Genomic DNA, 21344 nt, shown 5'->3' on the forward strand with positions numbered 1-21344 from the left:
CTCTGTCCCCTCTAGGGCTTTTACTCATACTGAAGTGTGACATTCTGGACCAGGTAGGACAGCAACCTGGGGAGGGGACTTTGGGCCACCTTCTGCTGATGGCTGGGATTCTAGGTGGGGCTGTCCTTGTAATGAGTTTCTATGGACTTCCAGAGCAGCGAAAGGATTCTAGGGCTTGTAGCCAACCCCTTCCCTTTTGGAGCAGGGAAATTGAGTCCCAGAGAGGGGGAGGGGCTTGCCCAAGGTCATGTGGGAGTTAGTGACAGACTGGGATTAAAGTCCCCTCCCCCTTCCAATTCTGATACTGCTCCTTTTCCCTTTTGTCTTTTGACCGGTTTGGAGTCACGCGTCCTTGGAGTGGAGGCAATTCCTGTTCTGTAAGACCCCACACACGCAGGCACTAATGCTTGTGATCTGATTGCCTCCTCTCCCTTCCAACTCTAGTTCAGGGATAAAGGGAGAAAGAATGAACCAAGGGATATATATATATATATATATATATATAAGATTTATTTATTTATTTATTTATTTATTTATTTATTTATTTATTTATTCATTCATGAGAAACACACACAGAGAGAGAGAGAGGCAGAGACACAGGCAGAGGGAGAAGCAGGCTCCATGCAAGGAGCCCAACGTGGGACTCAATCCCGGGTCTCCAGGACCACACCCCGGGCTGCAGGCGGTGCTAAACCGCTGCGAAGGGCCACATATATATAAAAAGCACTTTGATTCATTTTTTCTTAGATATAAAACTACATCTAATGTTAAAAATAAGAAACATGAAACAGTGTAGAGACAACCCTTAATTTACATATGGTCAACTCAGCTGGATGACCGTTGGGCAGTGGTCGCCTGGCCAGGGGGCCTCAGCACCTCTGTACTGATGCTGGAGGGTCCTTCGTCTCTTCCTTACCCCTCCCGCTGCCCTCCCCTGCCTGAGCTCTCCCATCCATGCAGCTGCCTCCTTTACCAGGGCTTCTCCTTTCAGCAGCCCCGAGGGTCATGGAGAAGTGAGGTCACATGAGACCCTCGTCCTACCCCTATCCCCCAACCCTGGTCCTGGAGTTCCTCTCACCTCCACTTTGGGTTCTGGGGGATGACTACCACACTGTTTCTGGGAAAAGCCCCAGGCCAGCAGAAGAATCGGGGATGTCTGGCCCAGTAGCTGGGGGACACGTGTATGCTCTAAAAGACTGCTGGGACCTGAACTGGAGGCTGTTGTCTAGGACAGAGCACTCTTGTCACCCCTGTGAGCCTGTGTCTCCTTTTAAAAGGTCTGAGAGGTGGGGAGGCCTCAGCCAGCACTCCTGCCAGCAGCCCACAGCCCTGAGCCGGAGAGCCTTTGCTCACTGGATACTGTCTGCTGCAGGGGGGGAAGGCACTCCTGGCCAGAGGGAGAGGGTGACCAGTGGTGGTTTGGCACAGGATGTACTCCTGAGTGGACACTCCAGCAGGAAGGACCCCCTCAACCCCACACTGTAGAGCTCTTCCTCCTGAGGGGCCCCAAACCCATATCCCAGTCTCTATTCCCCATTTCTGGCTTCTCAGCTAGCGCTCTACCCTAGGCCTGTGGGTACTGCCTGCAGTGACCAGAGCTGGGGGACATCCTGTCCCCACTGCCAGGCCCACCCATCCAGGATGCATTCCAGGGATCAGTGGCTCCTGTGCCAATTGGGCTCTGTTAATGAGTCCACCTGGCCAAAGCCCACCTGGGGCTGAGATCTGGGAAGATCATCACCCAGATGCTGCGGGAATATAGCCCTGGGAGGCGGCTTCTGACTCTCTTGGTTCTGTGAGGGGGTAGGGGAAGTGAGAGGTCTGGAGAGGGTGGGAAAAGAAAACCAGAGATGAGGAGTGTGTTGGGGGGAGGTGATTTGCTCTCGACTTTCTTTTTTTTTTTATTTATTTTTAATTTTTATTTATTTATGATAGTCACAGAGAGAAAGAGAGAGACACAGAGACATAGGCAGAGGGAGAAGCAGGCTCCATGCACTGGGAGCCTGATGTGGGATTCGATCCTGGGTCTCCAGGATTGCTCTCTGGGCCAAAGGCAGGCGCCAAACCGCTGCGCCACCCAGGGATCCCTGCTTTTGACTTTCCTTTTTCCCTTTGCTCTTTCCCTTGTTTCCAGACTAAACACAGGGCACTCTGATCTGTAGGCCTTGTACGCTCCATTCTAGAATGTTATCACCAGAGTTTCTTCTTTGGGCTTATGGGCATCTGAAGCAATATCATTTCTCAGATTCATTCTTCCAGCAGGTTTACTGGGCCAGTGGTCCCTGCACTCGTGGAGGATCCGGTGGTGGGAAGTCAAACTACCTTGTATCCTTCAAGGCTCGGCTCCATTGGGCCTTCTCTGATTTCCCAGGAGGAAGTAATTGCTCTGCCTCTTGTCTCAGAATATCCTTACGGGTTATCTGTTTTACCACTTCCACCTGTCTGCCCCCAAACTTTTTCTAAGGAGAGTCCCAGCTGGGTCAGCTCTTCCCCACAGTGTTTGGTACATGTGGGGAGTTCTTGATTAGAAATTCCACGCTCTGCCCTGGCCAGGTCAAATAGCTGGGCCTGCCAAACCTCCCAGCTTAGCCTGGAATGTGCTGTGTGCATGTAGGAGTCTTCGAAATCAAGAAGACTCTTGCCTATCTGTTGCTGACAGGAGGGGAAGCAAAACAGACCACTGTATCCACCTTGTTTCCAAAGGCCATGTTTTCCACCCCTGGACCTAGCTGGGGTCCCTCCAGTCTTCTAGAGGCCTTTATCCATTTCTGCCCAAAAAGCTCAAAGGGCCTGGGAAGCACTGTTCATAGAGCTGTCCTAATAAAGAAGGAATAAACCTTACTCATGGACAGGAAGTCCTGATAAAGATGTCATTCCTCCCCAAAGGGATCTATAGGTTCAACGTGATCCAGTGGAACCTCAGCAGGTTTTTTTTTTTTTTTCTTGGAATTTGATAAGGTGATTCCAAAATGCTACAGAAGAATCAAGGTCCAAGGATATCTAGCCACTTCAAAAGAAGACGGGAAGGGACTTAGCCTTCTAGATGCCCGGATGTATCAGAAAGCTGTAGTTGCTATCATCAGGGGGCATTGTTTGCAGATAGACTGACGGAGGGTAGGGATAAGGAGCCACAAACAGACCTACGCATATGTGGGACCTTAGCGTGTGACCTCACCACATCAGTGGGGGCAGAACTGGCTAGTCAGTGGTGCTTATTACATTATACGTGAAAGTGAGCTGTGTCAGAGAGTATCATGGACCAAGGTCTGCAATTAACCCAGTGCTCCGCACTTGATGTCTAGATTTTGTTAAAAGAGAGAAGTCCTATTCACGGTCAAGGCAGAGTTGATAACAAAGTACCAGTGACAAAGGCCAGAGAGACTGGCTCCTTTGCCGGCAGCAGGAGACAGCAGCTGTTGCTTTCCCAAGGGGCTGGCTTTGATTTGGGGTTGGGAGGAGCCCCATTCCTTAAGCATGGGCTGGCTGGGGCAGGGCAGTGGCCCCTGGCTCCGGGACCCGGGAGCTCAGAACTGCCCAGTGGTCCTGGAGGTGGGTCTGGCACTCTCCTGGAGGAGACATCCATTCGGGTTGAGGGCACTCCCAGGGACTTCTGGATCTGGCCTGTCCTGCTTTCCCGAGGGGCAAGAGGAGGGGGACAACATGAGGTGAGCTTTTTTTTTTTTTTTAAAGATTTTTGAAATTTATTCATGAGAGACACAGAGAGAGAGGCAGAGACATAGGCAGGGGGAGAAGCAGGCTCCATGCAGGGAGCCCGATGCAGGACTTGATCTTGGACTCTGGGATCATGTCCCAGAGCCAAAGGCAAACGCTCAACCGTTGAGCCACCCAGGTGCCCCGAAATGAGCTTTTCGGAGCAACTGGGCGGAGAGACTGTTTTCTGCTGAATGAGGTCAGTGAATATGAATTGAACTCGCTCTAGCTTGTGGCCGGATGATTAGGGCACATGCTTTTTAAATAAGGATGGTCTCTGTGGCTTCAGAAAGGAGCATTGTGGAGAGTGGTGAGGGACAGCCTTCAATGGGGGATACTCTAGAGCTGTGCTGTCCAATGTGGTGGCTGCTAGCTACCTGTGGTGAAATTTAAATTAGTCACAATGAAATAAAATTTAAAATTTAGTTCCTTAGGCACACAAGTCACATTTCAAGAGCCAGAACATAGTAGGTGGCTAGTATGTGCCTAAAAGGGTGAAAACGGGTCTTGCAGGTCTGCTGTGAGACTTGCCCCAGCTGAGGATGAGCCAGCAGATGGTGACCGGATGCTTCCCGAAGGAGGAGACACAGGTGCTGGAATGCCTCCCAGTGCCTCCCACTTCCCAGCATCTGTGTGAAGCTGGGCCTCTCCCTGCAGTGGGGAAAGCTGGTTCCAAGCTGCAGGGCTCAGCGAGAACCTTCAGGTTGGTTTATGCTGGGCCCCAGGGCTCCTGCGTGCCCTATTGGAGATGCCACAGGGCTTGCGAAGCCTGGTGCTTTGGGCCTTGTCTGGGGGCTGCCAGCAGCATCCCCTCTTTGGCCCCAGATGGTCATGACTGTGCCCAGCCTCCTCGAAGCCCCCCACCTCCCTGCCCCCAGCCCTGTCTTGCTGAAGCTGTCCGGCACCATTTGCTTCTGGCTGGGGCTGGAGTGGTCACCACCAGCCTTGGGGAAAGGCTATAATTAGCAGAGAGGACTGGTTGGGATTGATTACATGCTGGCACTGACAGTTTATTTTATACTCGAATGCAAACACAAATTGATAGTGTCGGAGATGCAAATATCATTGGAAATCTTGAAGTTCCTGGGAGGGGTACGGCTGCCTCTCTCCAGGCCCACTGCCCCTTGAGCACTTGAATGAGGAGCCCAGAGCGGCCCAGGCTGTGTGGGAGCCCCCCTTGGGGGTTGTCTGCCCGGCCCGGAGCCCCCCTGGCTGGACCAGGAGAAGTGGGTGTGTGATGGCTCAGCACACAGTGCTGGGGGACTTGGGAGGCTTGGCTTTGGGTTTGCCACAGTTTTTCCTATGGCTTCAGTGGTCTGGAAATGTTGCAAGGCTGACTAGCAAGGAAAATGCGACGCTTTGCTACAGGAGGGAGAGCACACCAAAGGAAGTTTTATTTCCTGCCGCCAAAGCCATTCTGGAGTGGGCCCCGGGTCTCTAGGGAACTTGTAAAAATAGAAGAAGCCGCTGACTGCCTTTCTGGAGAGGGCTGGGGTCAGTTCTGCCCTGGTGTTTTGGAGATGGTTTCTAAAGCAGGCCACCTGAACCCAGAAGCAAAGCCTCAGGCGGGAGTGAGGGAGGGGCACAGGCTGGGGGCCCTCCAGCCCAGAAGACCTTTTTTTTTTTTTTTTTTTTTTTTCCATTTAAACCAGAAACAAAAAAGTCTCAGAAGTATATGGAATCAATTCTGAAAGTACTAAGATGTTGTCTTGTTGGGTCAGCGAGAGCAGAACTACATTTTTCATCGAGACAGAGGATAAAACCCCACCTCTGTCACCCTCAAGGACACCGTGTCCTTGCATATTTAATTCAGTACCTGCGTGAGCTCTCAAGACTTCTGTCCATCTGTGCGTCTGTCCGTGTGGGGTCTTTTTTAAACCGTGATCTTCAGCTTTGGGGCTCTGCGGCTGGTTCCAGGTTGGGGTTGAGGGCTTCCGAAGAAGTCCAGTGATTCTGAAGAGGGAGGCTGGGCTTTCTTACAGCTGCTTGCTCCTGATCTCTGAGGACCCCCAGGGCATAGGCCGGCCTTGAACAACGATTTCACCTTGTTCTGGGTTTGGGAATGTGAACTGACCTGATGGCCTCTGACTGATCTTGCTCTGGCAAAGGTAGATTTTACCTCCTATGATCACCATTTTCATGTACGAAGTTTCCAGTGTGTGTGTGTGTGTGTGTGTGTGTGTGTGTGTGTGTGGTGCCTTAGAAATTTAAACATTCACCCGGTGGGTAATTTGATGACATCATTTCCCTCACAGTTTTCCTGATATGGTCAACCTGGTGACTTTCGCATCTCCTGGCCCGCGTATTGGAAAGGCATCCCTTTCAGACTAGGGGGAGTGTGTCTCAGTAACCCCAGATTATCTTTTTGAACCAAAGGGAATGGCATTTAGCTATGAAATGCAGCAGAGGCCCGGACCTGGGCCCGGGGAGACAGCTTCCTGGCAATCCTCTGTTATCCGGTGTTTCTGGATTGTTCTGTTTGACTTTTGGCATCCCGGCCACTTGCTTGTCAGAGCTTCAGAGACAGCAGGCACCTCGTTTACCCAGGAGAGTCTTAGTACTCTTTAGAAGGAAGTCAAGGGGATCTATTTTGAGGGCACGTTGGAGCCAATTTAAGGCTAGTAGGTAACTGGAGAGGCGGCCTCCTTGGTGTTCTGGCTGTCGACGTTAGGGTTGCTATGTTTGTGGCCTGCCTCACCAACATCCTGTCTGTATTACCCCTCACTTCCTTTGCTCGGACCTTAGCTGGCCACCCGGCGGTTCTGGTTTCTCTCCCACACCACCTTCTCCTTGGTGGGGAAGTCCAGCATAGCGATTTGTCTTTGCCCTCAGGAATGTGTGGCCCGGAAAGTCAGAATCCTTGGACAGGCAGGAGACGGGTAGACAGCGTCAGACGCAAACCCAAGGGGGTTGAATGGGAAGTCCGGCTCACATCCCTTCAATACACGTTGATTGTAAGCACTGATTGTACTTCCTAAATGACTGGACTGCAATGGGTGCTGGGGCTGCCCAAAGCAATCGGAAAATCCCTCCTGACATGGAGCGTATAGTCTCTGTGGGGAAGACAAAAAATGAAAAAGTAAAGGAAAAAAGGTTGCATGTTAAATACTGGTAAGTGCAAAGGATAAAAACAGGACAGGGAATGGGACTGAGAGTTTCAGGGGGAAGGATTTTCTACTTTTAGATAAGATGACCCGGAAAGGTCTCACAAAGCAGCTGGCAATTAAGCAGAGACAAGACGGAGGTGAAGGAATGAGCCCTGTGGATGTCAGGAGGAACATTCTAGGGAGCGAGAACAGCATGTGCAAAGGCCCTGGGGTGGCACACTTAGTGTGTTCCACCAGCAGTAGGAAGCCCAGTGCTGCTAAAGCCAAGTGAGGAAGGGGAAGGAAATAAGAGGTGAACTCAGGTTGTGTGGGCAAATCATCTGTGATTAGGGTTGTGGCTTTTATGCTCGGTACACAGAGAACCAGCCTGATCTGATTAGGGATTGCCTGGTCGCTCTGGTGTGGAGAATGAGCCAAATGGGGCCAATCAGGGCACTATCCGAGGGCGGCAGTGTAGCCCCAGGCTTGTCTGAGGCTTGGGTGTAGTGTCAACTGATAAAACTCCCTGGAAATTTAGTACGAGAGTTTTAGACTGAGAGAAAAGAGGGGCCCTCCTAGGGCTTTGCGGCCTGGTTTTTCCCGATGGAGTGCTACAACAGTCATGTTTCTACTGTTGGGAAAGTTGATTAACAAGGAATTCAACTTAAAAATCCCCTCCAAATCCCTCCTGCTCCAACCTCTCCACCCTCCCAATGGTCCTCCTGCAAATACATGCCATGCGTATGGACGCTGTGCACAGTGCCCGTCTCTCTGAGCAGCTCTGAAATGTCCTTGGGGTGACCTGCCTGTGCAGTAGGCATCACAGTGGCCCCAAGCTTTGGGGTTTATAGCGTTTCCACTTTCCTTATCTCACAAATGCCTTGCCAAAACCTAGGGTGTGAGCAGGGCAGAAACAAGCATCTTCATACCATTTTTCAGATGACAATGTAGACCTGTGTCCAACACCTGTCTGAGGCCCACGGTTAGCAAGTGGCGGATCTGGGACTCACACCCAGGTCCTCTGAGACCCTCCAACCAGTGGCATTTCCCCTGACTCACCAGTAGTGTCCTCTAAAGGGGCATTTCCAAATAGGGTCTGTGCCAGTTTTCTAGGGCTGCCCTAACGAAGTGCCACAGATGCTGTGGCTTCAACCACAGAGATTTACTTCTTCATGACTCTGGGGACTAGAAGTCCAGGATTAAGGTTTGGCAGAGTTGGTTTCTCCTGAGGCTTCTCTCTTCGGTTTGTAGATGGCTTCCTTCTCCCGGTGTCCTCACAGGGTCTTCCCTCTGTGTGTGTCTGTGCCCTAATCTCTTCTTATAAGGACACCAGTCATACTGGATAAAGACCCACCCATATGACCTCATTTTAACTTAATTACCTCTTTAAAGACTCTGTCTCCAAATATAGTCACATTCTGAGGTGCCGGGGGTTAGGGGTGCAGCGTATGAACTTTGGGGGAGTACAGTTCAGCCTAGAGCAGGTTCCCTCATGTATGATCACCTGGGGGTGAACCCCCCAAAGGCAGGCACCATAGCTCCCAGATGAACTCTTTGTAGGAAACGCAAGTGACTGCCAGTCCTCCTCTCTCACTCCCTGCTTTCTTGCTGCAGCTGATCGGAGCCCTGGTCCTGTCCGTGGGGATCTACGCAGAGGTGGAACGGCAGAAATATAAAACCCTTGAAAGTGCCTTTCTGGCCCCAGCCATCATCCTCATCCTCCTGGGAGTCATCATGTTCATCGTCTCCTTCATTGGCGTGCTGGCTTCCCTCCGTGACAACCTGTGCCTTCTCCAAGCGGTGAGTTGGCCCCATGTACCAGTAGGCGGGGGGGGGGGGGGGGGGGGGTCCTTGGAGTCCCCAGGAGAGCTGGAGAGACTGGCCCTGGACCCTTAGGCAGCCCAATTTTTTCAGTTCTTGCCTCAAACCAGACTTTCTAGAAGGTTCTCTGGATCAACCTACCTGATTCATGCTGGCCCAGGAGAGATCAAGCCACCTCCACTTTTGGTGCAGAGGCTGATTTGAATACAATCCTTTATATTTAAACCCTGCGTTGGTCTGGATCTCAAGTTGCCAGTGGGAGGGACCACACTCAAATGAGAGCAAACAAACCCAAAAATCACTGGTGGTGAGTCTTTGGCTCATGTAATCAGCAAACCCACACTGGGACCTGGGGTTTAGATGGTGCCCTTGGGCTCTCTCTCTTTTGCCACCTCCCGGCTGGACACTGGGCTTTGTCCTCACGCTATCTTTGCAGTGGTCCCAGCAGTCTCAAGCCAACAGGGCCTTTTCAGCTCCTGATCCAGGGAATCTTAACTGGCAACCTGTGACCAAGTCCCAGGACTCTGATGGGCCTACTTGGGTCAATTGCCTGGTCTGGGATCAGGAGGTGGGGTCAGCCCCACCTGACCTCCTTTCTGTGAAGTGAGAAATGGCTCCCCAAAGCTGGGGGTACTGGGTAGGCAGATCCATTCACTCTGCACCCACATGTGTGTTTGATCTCACTGTCACCCCTCATGTGGGAAGCTCCTCAAAGCCCTCACAAGCAGAGCATTGGTGCTGCCTGAGGCTGGAAGTTGCTGGCCTTGGTTTGGACAATGCCTGCCCTATGATAAGGGGTAAAGGTGGGGGTATATATCCTTCAAGCCTCAGACATCCCCTCACCCACTCTGGGGGCTCTGGGAAGCCACTTCTGAGGGGTTCTGCAGGCAGACCTGGAGATGCTGGCCCAGCCCGCCCATCAGGCCAGGCCTGCCCGCTCTGGGTCAGCTGCAGTGAGGACCAGCTCTCCTTGTGGCGGTGGTGGTGCTGGGAGGGGGGGTTTCCTACCCAGACTCTGCTGAGGACCCCCCGGACACACCTCAGTAACAATCTGGCCTGGACAGCTGAGTCACCCTTCCTGACCACTGACTGGCCCCAGAGATGGGTTTTCCCGGGGAATATCTGTCACATCCTGTGTCCTCACAGGAGGAAAGAGCAAAAGGCCCAGGAGCCAGTAAGAGCTCCAGCAGAGACGATCCTCCTTATCATACTTGACCTCAGAGCAAATGGCGCTTCTCTTGCCCCTCTAGGCGAATCTCTGAATTTTGTTTTTCAGTTTATGTACATCCTTGGGATTTGCCTCATAATTGAGCTCATTGGTGGTGTGGTGGCCTTGATCTTCCGGAACCAGGTGGGCCTCTGGCGCGTGCGACAGCCGCGTGCGTATGCTGAGCACCCACTGTGTGTGCCCTAGGCTGAAAACTAGGGGTGTGCAGAGGGCGGGGTCGATAATTCCCTGTGGAAGGTCCATTCTGCTGGGGAGCTGGGCATTGAACAAGTAAACCAGAGAACAAGAAGAGGTGACAGGTGAGCGTCTGGGGCAGATGAGGGAAGGAGGAAGGAATGAAAAGGAACCTCCCAGATGAGGCTCAGGGGAAACGAAGGTCCAGGCAGAGGGAATCACTGAGGCAGAAGGGAGCTTGGCAGGTTTGTGGACCAGGTTTGTCTACCTTATTTCACTCAGCCCAATGCCCTCAGGATTCATCCACGTTGTTACAAGTGGCAGGATTTCCTTTGTTTATGGCGAATATTCCATTGCACGTGTGTGTTTGTAATAGATATATATAAATACAACATAAAAATAAAAATATATAAATATATTAAATAAACAGATATATTTTTCCATTTCTTTATCCATTCATCTGTCCATGGACACTTAGGTTGTTTCTATATCTTGGCTATTCTGAGTAATGCTGCAGTATACCCTTTGGATATATTCCCGCAGGTAGGACTGCTGGATTGACTGTATGGTTCAATTTTGAAATTTTGGGGGAACTTTCATAGTGTTTTCCATAATGGCTGGACCAATTTACATTCTCACCAATAGTGTCCAAAGTTTCCTTTTCTCCTTGCTAATATTTGTTATCTCCTACCTTTTTGGTAATAGCCATCCAAATAGGCATTAGGTAATATCTCATTGTGGTTTTGATTTGCATTTGATGAGTGATGTTGAGCATATTTTCATATCCCTCTTGGCCATCTGTATGTCTCCTTTGGAAAAATATCTATTTAATAGTTCCCTCTGCCCATTTTTAATCAGATTATTTGTTGTTGTCATTGTCATTGGTATTCAGTTGTAAAGTTTCCTTCTACATTTTTTTTCCTTACACATTTTGGATATTCTTATCAGATATGCAGTTTACAAATATTTTCTCTTGTTCTGTAAGTGGCCTTTTAATTTTTTTGTTTCTTTGCTGTCCGAAAACTTTTTAGTTTAATGTAATGATAATAATGCTTATTTTTACCTTTATCGCCTGTGGTTTTGGTGTCAAGTTTGAAAAAATTATTGTCGGGGCAGCCCCGGTGGTGCAGCGGTTTAGCGCTGCCTGCAGCCCGGGGCGTGATCCTGGAGACCCTGGATCAAGTCCCATGTCAGGCTCTCTGTATGATGCCTGCTTCTCCCTCTGCCTGTGTCTCTGCCTCTCTCTCTCGTAAATAAATAAAAAAAAAAGAAAAAATTATTGTCATGACCTATGTCTAGGATTTCTTTCCCCTGTATGCTTTCCTTTTAAGAGTCTTACGATTTCAGGTCTTATGTTTATGTCTTTTATCCATTTTGAGTTGATTTTAGTTTATGATGTAAGATAATGGTCCAATTCATTCTTTTGCACATGGATATCCAGTTTTCCTAGCACCATTTAAGCATACATTTTCCCATTATGTATTCTTGGCATTTTAATAGAAAATTAGTGGGTAGGACTGGGTTTACTTCTAGGTTCTCTATCCTGTTCTATTGATCTGTATGTCTGGGGTTTTTTTTTTTTGGTCAATACCACACTATCTTGATAACTATAGTTTTCTTATTATTTTTTTTTTTTAGTTTTTTTATTTATTTATGATAATCACAGAGAGAGAGAGAGAGAGAGAGAGAGAGAGAGAGAGGCAGAGACATAGGCAGAGGGAGAAGCAGGCTCCATGCACCGAGAGCCCGAAGTGGGATTCAATCCCGGGTCTCCAGGATCGTGCCCTGGGCCAAAGGCAGGCGCTAACCCGCTGCGCCACCCAGGGATCCCTATAGTTTTCTAATATAGGTTGAAATCAGAAAATGTGATGCCTCCAGCTTTGTTTTTTGTGCTTAAGATTGTTTTAGCTTTTTGGAATCTCTTGGGTTCCATACAAATTTTAAGATTTTCTTCTGTTTCTGTGAAAAAATGCTATTGGAATTTTGATAGGTATTGTATTAAATCTGCAGATCACTTTGGATAGTATGAATAGTTCAGTAATAATTCTTCCAGTCCGTAAATGAGGGCTATCTTTCCATTTATTTGTGTTGTCTTCAATTTCTTTCATCAGTGTTTTTATGCTTTTCGGTATATAGATCCTTCACTTCTTTGGTTAGATTTATCTCTAAATAATTTATTCTATCTGATGCCATAGTAAATGGTTTTTTTTTTTTTTAATGATAGTCACACACAGAGAGAGAAAGAGAGGCAGAGACATAGGCAGAGGGAGAAGCAGGCTCCATGCACCGGGAGCCAGACGTGGGATTTGATCCCGGGTCTCCAGGATTGCGCCCTGGGCCAAAGACAGGCGCTAAACCACTGCGCCACCCAGGGATCCCGTAAATGGGTTTGTTAATTTATTTTTTGAATAGTTCATGGTTGGTGTGTAGAAATGCAACTGATTTTTGTATGTTGATTTTTGTATTCAGCAACTTTACTGAATTCGTTTATTAGTTTTAACAGTTTTGCTGGGATCTTTATCATTCCTTTCCTTTTCATTTTTAAGTAGGCTCCATGGCCAGCATGGAGCCCAACATGGGGCTTGAACTCACAACCCTGAGATCAAGACCTGAGCCAAGATCAAGAGTCGGAACCTCAGCCAACTAAAACACCTAGGCACCCCAGGAGTCTTTAAGATTTCTATATATAAGATCATGTCATACAAACAGAAAATTTTACTTCCTTTCTAATTTGGGTGACTTTTAGTTCTTTTTCTTACCTAATTTACTTGCTCTGGCTTAGGACATCCAGGACTATGTTGCATAGAAGTAACGAGAGTGGACACTTGTCTCTTCTTGATCTTAAAGGAAAAGCTTTCTCTTTTCACCATTAAGAATGATGTCAGCTGTGGGCTTATTATGTATGACCTTTGTTGTGTTGTGGTACATTCTTTCTATACCTAATTTGTTGAGCATTTTTATCAGAAAGTATACCAAATTTTGTCAAATGCTTTTTCTGCACTTGCTGAAAGGATCGTTTGATTTATATCCTTCATTGTTAATATGGTGTATCTCACTGATTGATTCACAGATGTTGAACCATCCTTGCATCTCAGGGATAAATCCTGCTTGATCATGGTGTATGATCTTTTTAATGTGCTGTTAAATTTGGTCTGCTAATATTTTATTGAGGATTTTTACAGCGATGTTCATCAGAGATATTAGCCTATAATTTTCTTTTCCTACAGTGTCCTCATTTGGCTTTGGTATCAGAAGAATGCTGGCTTCATAATGACTTTGGAAGTGTTTCTTCCTCTTCAATATCTTGGAAGAATTTGAGAAAGATTACTATTAATTATTCCTTCAATGTTTGGTAGAATTCACCAGTGAAGCCATCTGGCCCTGGAGTTTTACTAGTTTACTAGCTCTTTACCTGTTATTGTTCTGTTCAGATTTTCTGTCTTCATGACTCAGTCTTTGCAGGTTGTATGTTTCCAGAAATTTCTCTATTTCTTTTTTGTTACCCGGTTTGTTGGTGGATAATTGTTCATCATAGTTTCTTATGACCCTTTATATTTCTGAGATTTTGGTCATGGCATCTCCTCTTTCATATCTGCTTTTGTTTATTAGAATTATCTCTTTCCTAGTCTAACTAAACATTGTCAGTTTTATTTATTTCTTAAAAAAATCAACTCTTAGTTTTACAGATATTTTCTATTGTCTTTCTAGTCTCTATTTTGTTTATTTCTGCTCAGATCTTTGTTATTACCTTCCCTCTGCTAACTTTGAGCTTAATTGGCTCTTCTTTTTCTGCTTTCTTGAGGTGCAAAGTGAGATTTTTTTTAATTTGAGGTCCTTTTCTTTTTCTTTTTCTTTTCTTTTTTTTTCTTAAAGGAGATATTTATTACTATAAGCTTCCTTCTGAGAACTGCTTTTGCTGCATTCCCCAAGTTTTGGTATGTTGTGTTTCCATTTTTGTTTGTTTCAAAATATTCTTTTATTTCCTTTTTTCTTAGCCCTGTAGCTGTCTTTTCAATCTAGTGTCACTACCTTCTCCTCCCTTTTCCCCTTTTCTCCTTTCAGATCATCCTTTCCAAGCTGGAAGGTCAGGGTATTGGTTCATGTCTCGGCAGCCTGAGGGGAGAGAGATGTTCATTCCATTTGTTCATGGGGCCGCATTTCTGGGCAGCCATTGGCTCCCAGCCAGCCTGTGGCTTTGCAGAGGTTATGGATTAGTGCTTTCCTAGCTAGAGCCCAGCCCCAGGTTGGTCAGCAGCATTGATTGTGTTGGTGAACAATCCCCTAAATGAGCAGCAGTCTGGTTTCCACAAAGGTGGGCTGATTTGTCACTTTCCAGTGCCCCTGGGTCAGTAGGGGCCAGGACACCCACCACTCCTTCTTGTAGTCATGGTGGGTGGAGTGGGGGTGGTCAGCTCTCTAGTCTTCACTGGAGGATGCTGTGGGCTGAGGTCAGGGCTGAGAATTTCTCATTATCTCATTAACCCCAAACCCTGAGGATTGGATGGGGTGTCCCCCTCATGGGGTCCTGTCAGGGGAGGATCTCTGTGTGCAGCCCAGGAAGGACTCTCACCATCAGGCCTCTCGGCTTTTCCATGAGAACATGGAAGCCATGTTCTCATATGTCCATGGTGCATAATTCAAAATAACTGGAAAATGATATATAAAACTATAAATGTGGTAACAGCTCTATCCTAAAAAAAAAAAAAAAAAAAAAAAAAAAAAAATCGGCCTGGAAGAGACAGAGAGAGAGAGAGAGACAGGCAGAGGGAGAAGCAGGCTCCATGCAGGGAGGCTGACGTGGGACTCGATCCCGGGTCTCCAGGATCACACCCTGGGCTGACAGCAGTGCTAAACTGCTGAGCCACCCAGGCTGTGCTTTTTATTTTCTTTTTGATATTTTTTTCCTTAGCTCTCCAATTTTCATTTCCTTATAATCATGGAGGAAAATACCATATAAGGAAAAATAATGTCCTTTCCAACTCTAATGCAAACTATAAGACTGGCCAATGCTGAGGCTAGGGGAGCAGCCTGGCTGTTGATGGCAGCAGGAAGGGGCAGCGTGGAGAGAAAAGGCGGGAGGTAATGAAGGTCAGCTGCCAGGGGGAGGTGAGTTCCCAGTTCCATTTCCTCCTTGCCAAGAGGAGGAGAAGCATTTCTCTGAGCCATACTATAACAGGGGTGGCCCCATAGGCTACCTGTTAAGTCTACAAATCCACTCGTGGTGTCAGATGAGGACAAATTAGGCTAATGACCTCATGCTCGGTTCTCAGGAAGGGGCACTGGCCATGGCCACCACTGGCAGCAAAACATCAACAGGTGCCTGGACATAAAGAAGAGATTCTCCATCCCTGACCCTTGGCAAGGTTTCTGCTAGGAGGCCTGACTCAATGGTCAGACTCAAGTGGCTTCTCTATTTGTAGGGAGTCTACTGGCTGTGCTCTGGGGAGCCCGCCATGGAGCCCCAAGGGCCCGGGCATCAGAAGGGCAGTGTCCTGATGGTACGAGGTGAACCTGAGTGACTTCCACAACTGTCTGGGTCTCACCTTGACTGACCAGTACTCTCCAGCTTGTTCTGGGGCCTCTCTTGAGGGTACCAGGGGTGTTGGGGGAGGGCAGCTCCTGCCCATGTGTTCCCAGTTAGGCAGAGCTGAGCGGGACACCCAGAGGGTGTTAGGCTGTAGCTGGTACATTGTACCCCAGCCCTGGCCTCCTGGCCTCTATCTTTCCTCTACTGCCAAGGCAAGGGTGAGGAGTGGTCTCTTTCCTGGCCTTGATCAGAGGTTGCTGATCCCCCAACATGGAACCAGGGAACAGTGGACAGCACCCAGCCTGGCACTAGATGGTTCTGGACATATCCTTGAAGCCAGAGATAGGAAAAAGATGACACTGTGGCCCCTTCAGTGGAGCACAGGACACACATATATCCTGCCACTCGATGCAGCAAAGTAGAGGAGGTTTTGCACTGAGATCTGGGCAGCCTCTCCCAGCTCGTGTGCTCCACCATGGACAGCATGTGGGAGTGAGAGCTGGAGCCCCAGGTACCTGCGAAGCTGAAGCAGACCTCTTCTCCCCGCCAGGATTAAATCTGTGACTTGCGGCCAGGTTGGAGGAAGGGTCTAGCAAATATTCCAAAGAACCTTGTAGCTTTCTCTCTTCCTTTTTTCTTGCTCCCTGGGTTCTCTTTAGGCCTTGGTTGTTAGATTGAGTCCGTCTCGGTACTGGAGGCAATAGGACCCATCCCCACAGTCTGGGGCACTGAGGGAAGCCCAGAGATGCTTGTTTGGTTCACGTGCAAGGGAAGGAAGGAAGTCCTAGGCCAAGCACCCCCTGTACACCGTGAGAACTGGGCTGATTGGTATTAGTGTCAGCGGGGCTGCTGACAGCCGGGCCTCTGCAGCCTGGGTCTCAGGGGGAAAGCCCCGGAAGCTCCTTCCAGGGAGGCCAAGAGGGAGGTTCCCCCTGCTGCCCTTCCACCCCCCTCTCCTCCCCCTGCTCCTCAGCCTCCCAGCCTGGCCACCTACCCCACCCCCTTGAGCACCTTTACTGGAAGCCCTGCTGTGGAGGCTTTGGATAGCTTTAAAACTAGATTTAAAAGAACAAACTAGAAAGGACAGCTCTTTGTAGCTTGCTTCTGGTGGTTTAAACAATGTGCTCTGAAAATCCTGTGGCCTTTGATGTTTGCTTACTCTTTGCCTGGTTTAGCCCAGGCCTTGTGGCCCCTGAGGCCACACCAGCCTTGCATGCGAGGTGGGTTTTCTCGCCCTAGTTGGAGCTGCTTTTGCTGCTGTGAGCTGGATTGGGGGGCTGGGGGTGGGGGGCGGGCACTGGGTGCTTGGTCTCTGAGAGCAGCAGAGGAGTCAGGATTCCCTGCTGGGGTCCACAAAACACATCCTCAGAGTGGCTCCCCCAGTCCCGCAGAACGTAGCTGAACACAGCAGAGCACTTCACAGTTAAATTCATGAGCCATGCAACCAGCTTGTCTCACTCGTTCATCTGCAGCCTTATCATGGCAAAAGGACCGTTGAAGTATCCTTACATCTCTGGTATATACCCCCCTCACACACACACACACACACACACACACACACACACGCACATGCATGGTGCCAAAGGCAGTGCACACACAAAAGAGCACAAGAGCCAGCATGATCCAAAGAGGTCCCCGAGGGGCCGGGGGCAGCTGCTGTCCACGCAGCCTGGGACCATCTGTTCCTCCTGCCCGTTTCGAGGGGCCTCCAGCGGGGCCTCCCTTCCCTGTGGGGGCCCAGCTCAGCTTACCAGATGGAAGGCCTGATTGTCACAGAGGCCTTTTTTGGGCTTAGCATGTTTGGAAAGTACCCAGAGACTGAGTAAGTTTGGAGAGAAAGGTCAGAGCTGCTTACTGAAGAGGGAGGAAGAGCCTTTCCCCATCAGGCCACTGGGGATCCCCTCTGCTGACCCTGCCCTGGCCTCCTGCCCTCATTCCCTGACTCCTTATCTCCAGGCCTGGGGGAGTCCAAACAATATGTGACCCAGGGGAGGGGCTGAGAGGTGACCATTGGGCTGGGGTGCAGAGGGACATGGAAGACCAGGACTGTGTCTGCAGGGCCCTGAGAGTGGACTGCAAGAAGTTGACACAGCCCTATGCGTGTGCTCCTGGATCACCCCCCTGCACCTGTGCTCAGCTGATGACCCCCTCCCATACCATTCAGTGCCATGAGCTCATTCCCTTGCCCTGTCCTGGGGAGTGGACTGACCCCACCCTAGCATCTTGTTTCTTAGGTGCCTCCAACCATGCCCCAGCTGGCTGGCCTGTCCCTTCATCCCCTGGAGGAGCAGGAACCCCAGATTGGAAAAGTTTCATGACCTGGGGGCCTCTGAGAAGGGTGGCCCTGAGGCCACGGGGTCCCTGCTCTGCTCAGGTTATGTGACCAGCAAGCCCCTGCCCTGGGGTCAATATAGGACTGAGGCCAGCAAGTGTGTGCATGGTCTTTCACACGTGACAGGGCCTACCCTCTGCCCCCCGGGGCTGCTGTTAGGTTCTTGGCTCCCCTGTCCACCTCTGAGTGGCTGATCTTCCTGAGCAGAAGGTTTTCTCCTGGCCACGGAGACAGATTTCCCTGAGCTGGTTTCCTTTGTTGCCTTGACTGTGAGCACTGTGAGTGTTGGGAAGGAGGCAGCTGATACACTGTCCCCCTCTTCCTGATACTGGACGTGGTTTGGGGGAGATTACCCCAAATTGAACCTTGGGATTAGCCGTTTCCACTCATGATGCAATGCTATAGGGTGTGTGCCTCCTGGAAAAGGAGAGAAAGACCTATAATAATACCATGGCCTACTATGTGCCTGGCACCTTGCTGAGCACATTTGTAGCTTTAGTCTATCTAGACTCAAATCCCTACGAGGTAGAGGTTGTCCTCTCCACCTGGCAGGTGAGGAAGTAGAGGCTTGGATGCTAAAGTAGAGGCTTGGATGCTAAAGGAAGTAGAGGCTTCCACCTGGCAGGTGAGGAAGTAAAGGCTTGGACATCTGAGGCCCGGGTGGCTGCTGGAAATGTTCTTGACCATGAGGCTTGATGGTCCTTCTCAGCCTAGTCTGATCCTCATAGCTGGAGGTTATTTCAAGGATAGACCTGCAGGTGTGGTTCACAAGTGAGAAACTGAGGCTCAGAGAGGGCAAATAGCTGGGGTGGAGCCTGCAGTGGCAGGACCAGGCCTGGGACCCAGGGCCCTGTTTGCCCAGCAGCGCCTGCAGGCGCCTCCCCAGGGGATCGTCTGGCTCCAGAGCCAAGAATGCCCCCTTTGTGCCAGCACAATCTCTGGTGATCCGAGGGCCTCCCTGCTCTGAAAGCCCTGATTGTGGCTCAGAGTGTGGGGTTGGGCCGCCCACACTCCCGCCCCCGCCCCTTCCCGCTGTGGGGCCTTTTGTGCTCCTGGATTTCAGCACAACAGCCGGGCTGTTGATCCAGAAGGCCCAGCGTGACCGGGAGAGGGCGATGTGCCAGCGCTGCTCCCCATGGGGCTGGGCCCCGCCTGAGCTCGGAGGGGGGCCTGGCCAGGGCCCTGCAGCGATGAAGCATGGCCCATGGGGTAATCAGGAGAGCTGATTCCCAGTCCTGGCCAGACACCCCCCCCCCCCCCAGCCTGCTCTGGGCCCCAGGAGAGTCAGCCGCCCTCTCTGGGCCTCAGTGTCCTTATGCGTAGCACAAGAGCTCGGGCAGAGAAAAGTGCAGAGGGGTCTGGAGCACAGAGACTCAGCTGGGGCCTGTCTCTGGGCGGAGGAAAGGGCACCAGGCCGGAATCTGCCCAGTTCTGGCCGGGTGCCATCTCTTGGGGCCTGGGCTCTCTGATCTGTATAGGAAAGGGGGTGAATCACTCCTGCTCAGACATGGCAAAGGGACCCAGGCCTCAGAGGGGCACCGGGGCGGGGAGAGGGTGTGTGGGCAGGGAGGCGGTGGGGTGTTCCTGCAGGTGGGGTGGGGGCTACTTGGCCATGTGGGCACCCTGTTCCAGGCCCGAGTTCTGGGAGATCTTGGGTTGGACTTTGAGGGGGTGGGGTGTGGCCTGGGTTTTTTTGTAATGTCTCCATTCAAAATAGACCATCGACCTTCTGAATGACAACATTCGAAGAGGAATCGAGAACTACTACGATGATCTGGACTTCAAAAACATCATGGACTTTGTTCAGAAGGAGGTGAGATAGGTGCCGTGGGTCAGAGGTGCACCTGCCGAGCCCTTTGCCCCTGGCTCGGGACACTGCTCAAGAGGGCGAGGGTGAGGGTGAGGGAGCAGTGGCTTATCCATTCCCAAAGCAAGTGGCTGGCCAAGTTGGGAGGCAATGGCGGGCCGTGGATGGGTGTGAAGGCCGGGGCCTGACCTTCTTAACCACTCTTCTGCCCAGAATATCCTTACCGTCTGTGTCCCTCTTTAGTTACTTAGCTATTCCCCCATCCAAAAAAAAAAAAAAAAGAATATCAGCTCTAGCCACAAGCCACTTTGCAGGATCCCAGGGTACCCTTCTCCAAGGGGCAGAGATACTTCTTCCTTGGGGTGGGAAAGACCTCCAAGGTGCTCAGTTCAGACACCGTTCTGCTGAATCTCTTCAGTGACAGGGAGCTCACTCCCTGCCAAGTCAGGGACAGCCCTGAGGTAGAGAGCACTCTTTCCTGATTCTGCTTCCCCCTGCATAGAGGAACAAAACATGACTTCTCCTTTTCCTCCATAGCATTTTTTGAATACAGTGATTATCATTTGGGGACACTGACCCTCCCCACTAAGGTCCACCCATGTCTGTTGGTGTTATAATAATAGCAGTGGCAGGCCAGCACTGCCCGGGATGGCGTCTACACATCGATCTCACTTAGTCCTGAGCCTCAGGTTCTCAACTGCAGCGGGGGGGTACAGGTGGTCCCTTCCTCTTGATGTCTTGATGTCGTTGTGACATTGCCTTGACTCAACGTGGAAGTCCTTAGAGCAGTGCCAGGCACCTTAGAGCGGTGACAGGGAAGTCCTTAGAGCAGTGCCAGGCACCTTAGAACAGTGACAGGGAAGACCTGTCCTGAGTACCGCTGCCGCGTTCTAGGGGTGGCAAGCAGAAGGTGAGGGCCGTGGGCCCACTCGGCCCTGACAGTGCTTCCTGGGACATGGCTTTGGGGGCTTCGGCTGGCCTGGTTCCCGTGCTAGCCCTCAGTGAGAACCAAACCTCACCGCGCCCAGGGCCACCCGTGGTGGCCACTCCCTTGGCTCAGGTCCTCGCTGTAGTCACAACAGGTGCAGCCTCCGGGAGGCCCCTCTCTGCCAGGGGTGTGTCGGCCAGCTCTGGCCATCGGGTGAAATGTGATGTTTTTATTGGAACCGGCCTTCCAGTGGCTTGGGATTTCATTTCTCCTGGGGTGGGATGGGGGGTGACTCATGCTTGGTGCCAAGCCCCAGGCTGAGTGCATCATGCGTGGCCTGACTTGGTAATCCTCGGCTCAGCTGTGCAAAGCTGGCAGTGCTCCTCCTGCTTTGCAGATGAGGCCGTGAAGCCCAGAGAGGCTGGTCGACTTGCCCAGAGTCACATGGCGACGGATGGTAGCATGAGGAATTGAATGGACTGCAAAGCCAATGCCCTTGGAACTGCACCCAGCTGGGCTGGGGGGCGGGGGGCGGGAGCTTCCAGGTCTCAGAAGCTGACAGCCTGAAGGGCTCTGTGTTTCTGCAGGGACCTCTGACCCTCTCACTCCCGTAGCTAACCCTCCAGTGACCCCCCAATCACAGAATATGATCCCAGCTCCCCACCCATTCTGACCGGCTAGACTTTGGCATGGTGTGGCCTAGGCCGGCCGCCCCACCTCATCCCTCCCC

At 50.6% G+C, this 21344-nt stretch overlaps 1 protein-coding gene across 2 annotated transcripts in view; it reads left to right on the plus strand.

Annotated features, from left to right (window-relative positions):
• TSPAN15 (tetraspanin 15) overlaps positions 1-21344 on the plus strand; it is a 50492-nt gene that overhangs the window by 19814 nt on the left and 9334 nt on the right. For both annotated transcript variants that reach the window (XM_049109024.1, XM_025434613.3), the window contains exons 2-4: positions 8412-8597; positions 9895-9969; positions 19597-19692. In XM_049109024.1, coding sequence (XP_048964981.1) covers positions 8412-8597; positions 9895-9969; positions 19597-19692 — 357 coding nt within the window. The remainder of the gene's footprint in view (positions 1-8411; positions 8598-9894; positions 9970-19596; positions 19693-21344) is intronic.

This window comes from Canis lupus, chromosome 4, assembly GCF_003254725.2.
Source record: "Canis lupus dingo isolate Sandy chromosome 4, ASM325472v2, whole genome shotgun sequence".
Lineage (NCBI taxonomy): Eukaryota > Metazoa > Chordata > Mammalia > Carnivora > Canidae > Canis > Canis lupus.